Source organism: Parasteatoda tepidariorum, chromosome 8 (assembly GCF_043381705.1).
Source record: "Parasteatoda tepidariorum isolate YZ-2023 chromosome 8, CAS_Ptep_4.0, whole genome shotgun sequence".
Lineage (NCBI taxonomy): Eukaryota > Metazoa > Arthropoda > Arachnida > Araneae > Theridiidae > Parasteatoda > Parasteatoda tepidariorum.
This window is the reverse complement of record NC_092211.1, coordinates 72,776,807-72,791,564: the sequence shown is the minus strand read 5'-3', so window position 1 is coordinate 72,791,564 and position 14,758 is coordinate 72,776,807. Positions and strand designations below refer to the sequence as shown.

The following is a 14,758-nucleotide window of genomic DNA, read 5'->3' as shown; positions in this document are numbered from 1 at the left end:
ATGTCGCGATATATCGATTAATGGCCCAGTCCTAGCTATGAGTTATACCTTTCGAGTTGGTCCCTTTCAGTGATGTTTTTTTTTGTTTCTCTCGGGACACTGCCCGGAAATTTCAAGACTTGGCGATTATACCCACAGATCATGGTACGGAAATCTCCATTTATTTTTATTCTTTACCTCGTGTAAAAGTGCAATGTTTATTAAAAAATTATGTGGAACTCGAGCTATAAATTGGCTGGGGACAAATCATAAATTCTATTATTATTTCATCTACCATCAGTATTCTCCCTAATCGTTTTTTGAAGGCTCTGCCTGAACTTTGATACCAATAAATCAACCCCTTTTCATAAAAATAAACCGGTATCTATTCAGATTCTATCTAACCGCTATCTATTCCCTAATTTATTCAGATTCAATTTTGAAAACAATTGATTCATTGTTTAAAATAAATATTAATTAAACATTGATAAAATTATCTGTCTTCAGAGGTCTGTCCAAGCCAAATTTATTACCGTTTAGCGGTACCTTCAACAATTCAACTTAAAGAAAAACGGTAGTTTCACAAAATACTTTTTCTTAAAATTTTATTTTTGTGTCTCATACGAAATGATAAATCCATATTTTTATGTTGATTTTTTAATATAATTTTTAATTTTCTCAAATTAAAAATTCTAATTCAACTCAAATTCTAAATTTTCACAAAATAGGCACCTCTTAGAAAAACCTAGACAGACCCCTGATTCTGAATAGTGGCTGAATATTCGTTACATCTCAAATTAACTATTACTCTCCTTCCTACTGAAGGTTTTTACTTATATTATCTGGCACGCTTATGTCCCATTTGATTTTCCAAAATTTATCACTGTGATTCTAGAGTGCAAAAAGTGTAAGACCCCTACTTTATATAATTCTAAAGCATCAAATTATACAATTCGTTTGCATCATTGTATTTAACTAAAAAATAAATTTATATTCATTGGTAAACTTAAAAAATATTATTCATCATAGCCACCTAGCCTAGTTTAAGTTATGCCACTATAGTTTAACTTTCTATATAGTAATGTACTGCAGAAATTTATTTAAAATATTTATTTATTTTTTAGGAAAATCGATAAAGGTTACACAGACTTGGATCATGTTTCTGAAGCACTATCAGACAAGACTTCTGATTCCTGCAAAAATATTGAGGAATCAAACTGTTTGGGATTTTCAGATTCTGTAGCAGTTGATAGTCTTTCCGAACCAGCGCCAAACATTGTTATCAATCCAAAAATAAATGTCACTCAAAGTATATCTAAAATTAATACAGCTTTTGACAGTTTTGACGACAGTTTGAATGAGCCACTTTCCCATCAAAAGAAGCTTGTTTCTAATCTTGTACATGATAATAAATCAAGTAGAAAAAGTCGGGAAAAGCAGTTACTGAGCTCTAATAATTTCTATGACAGTTTGGAAGATATTTGTTCTCTGGCGTCGAACATGGAAAAAATAAGCGGATCTGAAAGTGCTAAAATTATCAAAAATGTAACACATGAAAAATCTATTGCCGTTGATTCTCTTATTGTTGATGCCTGTCCGAAAGGTGATGAGTCTGACAATGGGGAGCAACATTTCGAGGAGGATTCTTTAGCAATTATTGAATATGAAAAAGCTTTTGATGATAGCTTGGAGGAAGCTGAATTAATTGAAATGCTTAATGTTTCACACATTGAAGAAAAAGTGATTCAGTCAGTTGAGTATGCTGCAAATAATGCTGTTGAATGTGCTGGAAATAACACCACAGGTGTAACCCATAATTTGTTTCAGACAACTGAATATCAAATTGAAAGAAATAGCTTTATTGCGGAGAAGAGCTCTGCAACTCAATTTGAAAATGAGTGTTCCCTTTCTTCATCTGATTGCATTGCATCAAAAGATAGTTTGGAAAGTTCAGATGGGGACCTAGCTCCACACAAGAAAACCCAATGTAAACTATCTAATGAATATGAAGTTTCTACTAAGCCTGAGAATCTCATACAAGAATATGGAAATGCTTCCATTGATTTGCCCAAGTTGGATACAAGTGCATCTGAAAATCAGCAACGTTTAAATAGTTCCAATTGTTTGCCCCCATCTTATCAACATTTGAAAATAGTAAAAGAGTCACGTCCGTCAAATGAACAAATTTTTGAAAATATAAAACATGTTGGTGATAACAGTATTATAACGGCTCCAGTAACTGTTTTTGAACAAGATATAAAATTTGTACATTCCAATGATAAATCTGTTTTAAATTCTGAAATCCATAGTGATGCATTAATTACAGTTCCAAGTTTGAAATCTAATCCAAATAACAGCATGTCTATTTGTGAAAGCAATGGTCCTATCAATAGTTCTTCGAACGTCAATAAATGTGAAGGTAAATATGAAATTCACAAAAATGGTGCTTGTAATTTATCCTCTGATAATATACAAAATGAATGTTTTGAACCACATGATAATAAACGTTCATCACTAGGTCCAAAAGATTCTTCTAGAAGTGATGAATTGTTGCCATCTGTTTCTGAAAACTGTAATCCTGAAGCAAGTTCAGATATTTCTATGGAAAACCCTCTAAAGAACTGTCATTTATCTGAAAAAAATAATACAAATGTAAGGAAAAGTATAAATAATAACTTAATTGGTAGCAGTATGCCTAGTCTTGAAGATGAGATCAATAACGAAAATAATTATTCATGTAATTTGTCTTGTAACAAAAGCAATTCTGAACTTCTAAATTCATCAAGCAGAGAAGAAATTACTGATGTGAACAATGAAAATTGTAGTCAAACTTATTTAATGCCAGAACGCACATCTAAAGCAATGTCAAATGTTAATATTTATAATTTGGATAATTTTAAAAAGGGATTAATAATGTCAAAACCTGAAGCAAACAAAATAGATGATATTTCAAATGAACAGTTATTTTCGGTTTCACCATCTGAGCAACCTTCTAGCCAAAACAAGACTAAAATGTTGAAATGTAAAGATTCTGAACACTTACCTGGTTCTATCGACGAATCTAAAACATTTTTGGAAGCTCAATATTCCATTTCTCCATCTAAGGTTTTATATGATAAAAATAAATCTTCATCAAAGGAAGATAAGAAACAAAATGATGAAGAATCCACTAAAAGTAAACTTTTTAAAAAGCACAGTAAAACTGAAAATGCAAATAATATTGAGATTGAAGGTGTAATGTGCTCAAATATTTCATCTAATGATAAAAGCAATGAAAATTGTAGAAATTCTCCAGAGTTGTCTAAAGATATTTGTGCTGAGGACTATAAAGTATCGATAAAAAAAGTTAGTGAAACAATCAATGCTAAACCGTCAACATCATCTGTTTCCTCAAGAATGTCAGCTAGCAACATTACTTCTACAGACGACTCTAAAAGCCTAACGTGGAACTCTCATGAAAATGAAAGTTTAACTGTAAATGATAATTCTAATAATATTTCTATACTTATATCTGAAAATGTTCATGTAACTACGAGAACTGAAAGTTCAACTCTAAATCAAGATATATCTTCTACAAAAGATTTTAGTTTTATGAATGATTCAATGTTTCAAAATTCAAATGCTTTTGATGTTGATGAAAAGTTAAGTGAAGTTACAGATGAGGTTGTAATACTTACAAATGAATCTGGTTTTCCAGATGACTCTATATGCATTCTGCACGATTCAAATGCGAAGATTGAGTTTAATGCTAAAAAATCAAATGAAGCTGCGCAAGAACAAAAAATTACTTCAGCTTCAAATGAAACTATTTGGATTGACAATTCCATTTGTTTAGTACCTGAATCCGATATTAAATCAGAAATAGACGAAGAGTTGAATCAATGTTTAAGTACAGCCAAAAATTCTCAAATTATGAATGATACTATTTGCATCGAGGACTCTATATGCATACCGCAGGAACTAAATATTTTTCAGACAAAAATCAAAAAAGAGAATTCAGATTACAGTTTAAAGTCAACTCAAAGTATCTCAACAGCGGAGGAAACTTTTCATGTCAATGATACTATTTGTATTGATGATACAATGTGCTTTCATACAGTGGAAAACAATATCAAGATAGAAAACCAAGATTCTGATGAAGATGATACCTATTATAGCTGTTCCAGTGAAATAGATTCTGAAAAATTTAAACTTAGTAACAATTCTAAGAGTGAATATGACAATGACTTAAATGCAGCAATTTCTTCTAACTTAAGGAAACAAATTGCACAGAAGGTTTCGAAAGTTGCTAAGTCAAAACCAAATGATGGGAATCTTGTCAAGCTTCAAATCAAAGTGGCTGTTCGTGCTGACCAAGTTAACATTTTATCAATATTACCTCCTGAAGACAAATCCCAAAATATCTTTCATAATCCCAAAGAATCAGCAGATTTAGTCATTGAACCTACTGACTTACACCTACAAAGCAGAACACAAGTCAGTAATTGCAGTTCAAGAAAAGTCATGAACAAATTTTCTTCCACGGATACTCTAGTCCCCGAAAATCCATTAGCAAAAATTACAACCTCAAATGATATTTCCACTAAAAGTGAACTAAATTCTCAAGTGCCAAAATTAATTGAAGCACTTGATTTGCATGATGTTTCACTTTGCTTTACTAATGATCGTTTGGTTGATTCAAGAGATTCAATTAAGCCTTTAAACTTGTGTTTAAAAGGATCTTCAGATCAAAAGGATATATTTCAATCTAAAATTGTAGGAAAAGAAAATATTCCAATTTTTGAAACTGTCTCTTATAATAAAAATGTGTTGAACCTTCCAGTTGGAAGTGCAAAAAAACATGTCTTACCACAATCAGATCATTACAAGTCTCCGAAAGTTCTGGGTAATGGCACAGAATCAAAAAAATCAGGCACTAAAATACCAGTACGCAAAATTGAAAACACATCTCCTTCTCCAGTTTGTTTTAAGTTCCCAAAATCTGATTTTAAAGATAAGCCTTGTGATGAGCTAAAACATCCCTTCGTTGGAACTATTCCTTTATATAGGGGAAATTTATTTACTCCTACGATTGGAGATAAAGCGAAAGGAAAAATGCTAGAAGTTACACCTGCAAAAAGTCATCATTTTTGCTCTGTCCGTAATTCAATATCAAGAGTTCCAAAAGCACCAAGAAGCTGTCCAAAAAAATTTCAGTATATTCAAAGTCCAATTGCTCAGGTATTAATTTTGATTAGTCTATTATTATTATTATTTTCTTATGTTCAGTTATTATTTTTCTGTTCTATGTTAGTTATTTTTGTCTTTTTGCTAAGTTATTGTTTATCTTTTTGTTCTTTGATTTGTTATTATTTATTTATTCATTGAAATTTATAGTATATAAGAAGCAACAGAGTTTTGTCACCATTGCAAGTTACTAATCGCTGTGATAACATTTTCTGTACGCCTGTAAGTAAACATTTAAAAATTCTTTATTTTCAGTTTTCTTTTTTTAATGCTTTTATTTATTTGAAATTTTAATAGGTTATCTAATGTAATTGAAATTTATTTCTTAATTCATAAACTTTTTAATTTTCTTTGCCACATTCCTATTTTTTTTTTAAAGCATAAAATTATGTAATTAAATTAATTATTTTTACAATTTAACCGTCTTCTTCAATTACTATAGAGTACTCAGGGGTCTGTCCAGGCCGAATTTACTACCGTTTAGCGGTACATTCACAAATTCAACTTGAGGAAAAACGGTAGTTTCACAAATTCAATTTTAGGAAAACCGGAAGTTTCAAAGAATACTTTTTCTTAAAATTTTATTTTTGTATCCCTTAAGAAACGATAAATCCATATTTTTGTGTTGATTTTTTAATATAATTTTTCACAAATTATGTCTAAATTTTCACAAAATAGGTACCTCTCAGAAAAACCTAGACAGACCCCTGGTACTTCAAATTATTCTACTCAGTGCTAAAATTGAAGTTGTATGGAAATTACCATTATATTAGTTCATTAAGTATGAAATATCTCATTTTAAAATGTAAACTTGTTTTATATCACTCAAGTTAAAATATAATCTATAATTTAACAAACCGATGAATTTACTTTTTCTGTCAACACAGTGGCTTTTAAATTTCAACACTGAAAATGCATGGAGATTAAGTTTTGATAGAATTGTAAATTTACAGTTTTTGCTACAAAGAAAGGTTTAAAACTCTTTAACGAAACAATTAGTCAGTTGGTGAAAAAGCTGAAGGATGGTTAGGTTAATAATGATTATTCAGTCTAAGTTTCTTTCAGCGTGTAACGTTCGAGAGGATTGATTCATATCTATTTACAAACTTGGTTGGTTAATCCCAAGCTCTTTTATTATTTTATCTAATTCATTGTTTTAAATATCTGCTTTAAATCAGAAGACCAAGTTCCATGGAATTAGGCTGGAGTTCTATGAATTCATTTCAGAACTGGATAATTTAAACCATAAACTAATAGTTTACTAAATGTACAAAAAAATCTTTCCAAACAATTACAAATGTACAAAACAATGCCTTTTTTTCTTTGAGTTACAATATGTTGTAAAAAAAGTTATTTTTTTATTTCTTAAGCTAAAATAATATTGTATAAGGCCTTTTTCAGTTTCTTTCAGGGCTATCTACCTGCCAAAAAAATTAATAAATAAAACCCATATTTAAGTGTTTTTTTTTTAAGAAATGACAAAAACAGGAATTGGTTTGTCAACCTTTTTTTTTCTTTCCTTTTATTACTACAGCTATTATTATAATTTCTAGGGTTTGTTGATTTAAACCAACTGATTTTATATATATATATATATATATATTNTATATATATATATATATATAAACACAAATTAACATGAAAAACATGAATAAAATAAAAAGACTAAATTGTAGAGAAGCAAGAATGGTAAAAGCAATAGTCGTTATCAAGACACATCTATTGCTATAAATGCGATATTTCTGAATAAAGAATAAATATCCTAAGATAAAAATTATTCTTTATATGTGTCGATATTGCAAGAAACATATAGTTGAAAGGTTATGAAATAAAAGTAATCAAACTTACCGGCGTGTAGCAAGATGCGGTTTAGATTTAAAAGATTTAGATTTTTATATGTTCATTTAAAAAGTTAAAGAAACAGTGTTTTAAATTATTGATACTTTTATTATTTCTTTTCTATGTTTTAAAATTTATTTTATATAAATTGTTGCATTAATTAATTTTAGCTAACAAAATTACTTTCTTGGTATGTGTTAAATTACATTTTTAAAAACCATTTGATTCTTGAGATTGAAAGTACAGATTAAAGTAAACATATAAAAAAAAATTTCTCATAATATGTTTACGGTATCTTTGACATTATCAGATTTTCTATAAAGAAATTTTGTGAAAAAAAATTTCAATGAGTACACATGTTTTTAAAAAATTATTTTTTAGCTTAACTTATCTATTTTGGTATAAGATTGAAAATGAATATTTTAATATAAAAATATATGTAGATTAAATATTTATTTATTTTTTGATGAATGACTACATTTATAAACACTATCTGTTATATTTATTTTGTCATTTTAAAAATCAAAAGGAAAAAAAAGAAATCGCAATTTTAAATTAAAATTATGGTTTGGTAAGTGAAACTTTGTTTTAAAAGTTAAAGTATTCTTTAAATTCTCTATTTCTTCTAGTCTTTAAATTACAATCATGCATTTGTTTCAAAATGGTTACTATGCATTCAAAGCTATGTATTAATGCAAAACTGTTTTAGGTAGTTAGAGCTTCTAAAATATTCTTATAATATATTTAGTTTTAATATTAATTTAATTTTGATTAAACATTTATGAAGTTTTTTAGACATAAATCAAAGTTCTTACAGTGTATTTGAATAAAAATTAAAAATCTGATTTAAATCAAAAAAATCCGATTTAAATCAAGAAAATCAGATTTTTATGATTTTTTTTTTTTAAATAATAAAAAAGATCACGAACCTTGATAATTTCCCAATTTAGTAAATATTTTCTCAAATTATTTTATCATTTTTGTTTAAAAATGTTAAGCACTTAAGTAAAAATGTACATTCTTTTCAAAATAGTTAAAATCCGACAAAAGTTATTTGATTGAGAATGTCTTGAACTCAATTATGAATTTTAATTAAGTATTGGTGTGAACAAATATTAACTAATATTAATTTTTTATTAAAGCAACAGTTATATAAAAAAATTTCTATGCATTAATCTTTAGTTATCCTATAAGTTGCTCTGTGCTCCAATCCTAAAATCATGCTATTATTTTATTTTTGTTCTTTAGAAGGATTAAATCTGAAATTAAAATAGTATATTTTTATTATTGTTTTGAAATAAAATTTAAAGACTTAAATCGAACATATTATACTCTTTTAAGTTTGTCTTTTTTCCTTTTTAAAGTAATTTTGTGTGTGAATAGTGCCTCAAATGTCCTGATAGTTTTGAAAAAAATTTCCTGATTTTTTTCTTTTGCCCTCTGCAAAGCCCACCAAATCGGAATTCCTCTCACAATCAGCAAAATATGCTATTTTTCCGCAATTTTTATCAAACATTTAAATTTATTTCAGCTTGTTTTGTTTGCTTTTAAATCTAACTTATGTTTGGAGATGAGTTATTGACTTTTTTGTTTAAATTTAATTGTTGCTCCCGAAGTGAGCAAGATTAATAAAAGCATCTGTATAAGGATTTTTTTTTTTAGATTACTTGTACTTTTTAAATTTCTGTTTTCCTTTTTGGAAATCCATTTTATTTCAAATAAGTAAAGAAATATCAGTTTAAATACTATTACTTTTAAAATTATATCTTCTGCTTCTTCTCGATCTGTGAATTAGTCAGCGCTTTTTCTAAACTTACGAGTTGGTGACCGTACTGCCACAAATGAATTTGTGTTATTCAATGAGAAAGAGCTAGCCAGAAAGATTCTTATTATTTAAGATTCCTCCATTAAAACACTGAAGGTGTTTGATGATAGAGTTAGCTGTGCTCAGTTTAAACTATGCATTACATAAAAAGAGGTCCAAAATTTCAAAAATACCTCGAATTGTTTTTATTTGTTGAAAAATATGAAATTGAAAAGTTAATCATAATTTTATTTTCAGAATTCTGCTCTTCCAAGCCAATCTTCTAAAGTACCAGGCATTCCACAAGTAACTTCACAAAAACTCCATTTACAAAAAGTCAATAAAAAGTATGTATGCTTTTGTTAAAATATTTTGTTTAAAAAGGTTTAGCCTAATAATTTTATAATCTTTTCTTATCTGTTGCTAGATTTTTGTAACTTATCCAATTATTATGTTAATTAATTTTTTTTTTCACTCATGATGAAACTTGTTTTGAAATTTGGTAAAAAGATACAAAAACGTCTTCCATATGACATTTTTAAAATTATACTTGTTATCAGGGTTGGAGTTTTTGCCGGCAAAAAGGGGTTTTTGCCAGGACAGTGGCAAAAACCTGGTAAAAACCGGCAAAAACTGGTAAAAACCGGCAAAAACCAAATTATCTAAATTGCTGATTAAATATTATTACAAAATACTTGAAACAAATTTAAATCAATCATAAGGAATAATAATTTTGATACATTACATGAAAAAATTATTTTTAACATATTAATAATTAATATAAGGGTAATAATTTTTAAAAGATTGAAAGTTTTTGATCTCTTTTCATTTTAGAATCCTAAAATAAATGTTTTTTTACAAATAAATAAATATTATTATTTGTATAATATTATTATTTATTATAAAAAATTATTATTTGTACAATAATTAACTACACATGTTGATAGATATTTTATGCTTTAAATTATAGTTATATTAATTTAAAATAAGTTCATTTCACTGGAAAAAAGAGAATAATCACAAATTTTCCAATCAATAATGTTTTAAACTACTAAAATGATATATTATTACATTATCATTTAATTATGATTTAATAATAATTTTGTTAATTTTTCTGTAATTATTTATATTCATAGTATATATTTCAATTTTAGGAATAATTGTGTACAAAAAATGTGTTTTTGTCTTCTTATCTAGGAGAATATAGGTTTTTGCCACTTTTTGCCAATTTGCTTGGCAAAAACCTGTTTTTGCCAGGACGGTTTTTACCGGTATTTACCATGGTTTTTTCCACCTGCGGCAAAATCTTGCCAACCCTGCTTGTTATTAACATTTAGAAAAATGTTTTCTTATTTAAAAATGACAGATTTTAAATTCTAGATTTAAATGAGATAATAAAATTTTTTTTTTTTTTAATGTTTGTTTCTATTTTTTTGTTACTTGTACTTTAACGTTCTAATATATTTGTGTTATTTGAGATGTAATTTCTGATAATTAATTTTTATTTTTAATTGGCAAAACATGAAATATTACCATCTTGAAAGCTTTTTTTTTCTTTAATTTCTACAAAAGTAAAGTCTTAGATTACAAGGCATTTTATTTACCTCTGAAATGCTGTTTTCTTTACAAAATTTAAAAAAAAAATTGAGAGAATATAAGCTATTGGTTTTTACTTTCCTTAAAATAATTATATTTAGATTTTCTCTTTTTATAAGTTTCAGTTAACATTTTTTGAAATTAAACCTTGCATGCCTTTTTATATTCAAAAGATTTTATTATTACATTTATCTAAAGTACGGAAAATAATTTTCATTGCAATCTATTATCAAAGCTAAGACTTATCAATGTAAATTTATAATTAAAACTAAGCATTTGCTTTTTAGAATGTTTGTTAGTTATTGTAACACTTTTAAGTTAAACATGTCATTCTTATGCACAAAATCTTTTTTTTTTTTAGTAAAAATCTTTTGAAAACTATTGAATATTAATTTTTCTACATTTCTCTTTCCACTATTGATTATTGTGTCTCTTCTCAATATCGAACAAATCATGTCGTCGTTTTTAATTTTTTTTATTTGTAACATTTGTGCATAAAAGGAAATAAATATAAATAACTATATCACTTAAATATTATTTGAGTATTCGTGATCTCTATTTTTTTGAATGGATATTTTCATACTCCAAAATCTGTTAATAATTATAAATGTTATTTTCTAGGCTCTAATATACCTGTGATGTTTCATGAAGTCATCATTGCATGTTTGTCATTTTTTTCAAAATTTTTATTTGTGTATCTAAGCTCAGTGTTTTGTCATTGTATTAAAATATATATATTCTAGATAAAAGTTTTAACAATTTAAATGTATTTTACTACATATGTAGTGTATTTATGCTATTATATTTTACTTTTATAAAAATGCATTTGAACATTTAAAAGTATGAAAAGTTAGTTTTGTCTTTAATTATGTGAGTTCAATATCTTGTTGGACCTCCATCATTGAAAGTACCTTGAAACAGACCTATTTCATGAAATCAAATTATTCGGATCATCGACGTAACATTTTTTAATATAATTTCATCAATAATCAAGACAAGTTTTTTTTATTTAAAAAATCAAGTTTTCTGTGCATAACACTTCCCTTTGCTTAAGAGAAATCTCGATACTCAAACTAAACTACATTTGTAGTAATGAAATGATTGCTTCAGATTTCCTCAGCAAAACTGGAATAACCAAGTTCATCAACTAACAGTATGTTTCTTTTTTATTCTCATAAAATAAGCTCATTGTAGTCATGCAGTACAGTGAGTGTTTTTTATTTTGAAGTTTTCATGTATTATGCCATCATATTTTGGAAGTTGAGAAAAGAAAGAAAATTAAGTGCATTTATTCATCGATTTTACTGAGGTATTGGGATAACCGAGGTTCTGTTGTATATTTATTAATAAATATTGCATTACTGGAACCTGAGTGAGCAATGTGAGATTTTATATTAATATTTCATTCTTTTGAATTCTAGGTGTATCTTAACTAGTCCAAATCCAGTGAATTTTACAAAATTTTATATTAAATAATGTTCTATTTTAATTCCTTAAGATTCAGTGTATATACTAAGCCAAGTCATGGTGCGTAGCGTTTTTAAAAAGTCCTTAAAGGTGCTAATTTTCGTTTTTTAAAAAGCCCTTAAGAGTGCATTTTTTATTGGGTGTTTTTAAAAAGTGCTTAATTTACTGGTTTCGAAAATGAGATTTTTTTCTTTACCATGTTGTTTTTCGCCTCATATTATGCAAAAGCGTGCTTTTCATGTTGTTCCATTCAACGTTTTCACAATTCATTCCACCACAATCCAATTCGGCGTGCTGTGGGTCCATTGCGTGTAAAAGCGCCAATCATTTTACATGTTTCATGACATACTTGCAGGTCCGCAAGTGCATATATTGAGCTGGATTCGGTGAGATTTTTGCAACTCTGCTACATTTTGAAAGATGTTCTCAATTTCAGGCTTCATTTACCACTCTCTAAATCTTCTTATGATAGCTAATATGATCAAGAAAAGAGTTCTTTGTCAGGAACTAGTTATTTTATCATGGTCATGTACAGTCTTCGAAAATTATTTTGCTAATGTATAGAGTGCTTAAAAAAATTTTTTAGTGCTTAAAAATTGCTAAGATTTGACTACACACTCTGCAAGTGAGTTGTAAAATATCTGGAACATTCCAAAATTCTAACATACAATAAGCTTCCTAAATGCCATAATTCTCAAAAGGAAAAAACATTTGAAATTTATTTAAGTTTTTTTAGATATGATAAAAGTTATTAATAAGAAATGCATTATTTTGTTTAGAAAACTTGTAAATAATATTTTAATAATGCTGGCAGCTATGTATTTACATTTAAACCATTTCATGTTTCTAATTTTTTTTAATGAAAAATTTAATTTCTTTAACTTATGTAGATGTGATAAGCATTTTTTTTATGTTATAATCATTTACTGCTAAGTTCTATATAGTAATTAAGCATTTCTGTATCATTACTAATTGAAATTGCTATAAGGTTCTTTTTCTGATTATCCACTCTGAAAAAATTTTCTGAATGTCTTTTTAGAATGAAAAGCTCTTTAAATATTTTGTTAATTATTTGCATATAATTTTGTTTCGACTCATTTTTAAGATACTAAGTTTTTGATATGCAGTTGCCCTGTAAATGTTGAACAAATTTGAGCCATTTTACAAGTCTCATATAACTCAAAAATCTTTTTTGAAAAATCAAGTGGAATTGTCTCTTAAAACTTAAAAATAACATAATATTAATAATAACAACGTGATTTCAATCATTAAAAATAAAATTGAGGCATACTAAGTACCTAAGCCTTTTACGTAGAATTTTTGTTAAGCATATTTTAATTTAGGGCAAAAGTAAAAAGTATTATATTTAACATATTAATAATTTATGGTTATGAATTGCAGTATGAAACACTGGTGTCTTTTTCTGCACTAAAGGTAAAATCTGTCAAACATAGCTCTTTTCCAGCCAATAACTTTCAAATTAGCAACTATTTCGACAAGAAAGGAACTGTTGTTCATCCTTGAAATTTATAAAATCAATTATTGATACATTTTTGAATCGGAATGAAAAAACTAATCTTACTTTAAATATAACTCCTATAATCAGACAGATTTCTTTAGTAACTATTAGATTGTTTTTTATAATAAAAAAATATGTATATAAATAAAAAGGAAATCGGTGTTTCATCTGCATCAAATGATTAAAGTGTGCTTGCATTTTCTTTTTAAAAGTATTAGTATTGTTTCCCTTATTACCGTTTCAAATCGCTAAGTGTATAAAATTTCATTTAAGCAATTTTGTATAGAAATTTCTTCATGCACAATTTTCTCATAGGGTTTGTTACAAAGTGGACAGTGCATTTTGCTAAGATATACATATAGGTTTTACAAATGCTTCGTCAGTTACATTTACTAGCTTTTGGAAGCACATTTTTAAATAACCCCAGTTTTAAATGTTATCTGTAAAGCTGCATGTAAGAATTTTAAATGAATACATTTTTATGTTATAATTAATAATCTCCTCCTTGAAAGCTTATTTTTTCTTTTTTCTCCACAGTTTGCTATCAAAATTTTTTAATTAACTTAAATAGATTCTGTTGCAATGTTTGTTTAGTCTTTCACATGTAATATGTAATTTATAAAAACAAGTATATTAGTTTTTGTACCTATTTCAAACTTCTTTTAAATGTTTTTATATTATTTGCTTTCTTTTGTTGCTATCATAAAATTTTGTGGTTCCTGCTTATCTTCAGGTAGCTTCAATTTGTATTATATGATGTATTTTTATAAATGAATTAGTAATCATTAGAAAAGGAATTTGTTTTAACTATAACTATAAATTATCTGTGAATTATTTATAAGAGCGAAAAATAATATTAAGAGTTTATGATGCTTGAAAATGATATTCGATTGTTACATTTTGATGTTATAAATATTAAAAACTCTGAAACATGTATTAAGTAGATAAAGAAGAAATGGATTTACTTATTTTTCTAATGACACATTAAAACTGTTAAAAGTAAAAATTTTAAAGTAATGTTTCTTTCAAAATTTATGAATTTATAACATTACTTTTTGTGAAAAAGTTTTTTTATAAATTGAATATCTTAATGTATATTATTTTAGATCTAACTATTGTGTATTCTTGGTGTGTAATTTTTTTAAAATTTGTCCTCTCATTTTTTTTTTTAATTTGATACATTAAATGCATTGATTTCATTTAGTTTTTCAAATTTGTATGTTACAGTCTATTAAAATGTAGTAATAAAAAAAAACATAAGACATGATGATTTCACTTCTTTATATCTGAAAATCTTTTCCAGTTCTACATATACTTATTTACTAACA

General features: G+C 26.8%; 1 protein-coding gene across 2 annotated transcripts in view; it reads left to right on the top strand.

Moving 5' to 3' along the window:
* The window catches only part of LOC107439655 (serine-rich adhesin for platelets), a 21,529-nt gene extending 6,829 nt beyond the window's left edge, over positions 1-14,700 (top strand). Inside the window, exons 5-8 of one of the 2 annotated variants that reach the window (XM_016052325.3) lie at positions 1,104-5,199; positions 5,356-5,427; positions 9,107-9,195; positions 11,066-14,700. In XM_016052325.3, the coding sequence (XP_015907811.1) occupies positions 1,104-5,199; positions 5,356-5,427; positions 9,107-9,195; positions 11,066-11,072 (4,264 nt within the window). In that variant the 3' untranslated portion in view covers positions 11,073-14,700. The remainder of the gene's footprint in view (positions 1-1,103; positions 5,200-5,355; positions 5,428-9,106; positions 9,196-11,065) is intronic. The other variant, XM_071184217.1, reaches the window with a different exon arrangement.
* The last annotated feature ends 58 nt before the right edge of the window (positions 14,701-14,758 follow it).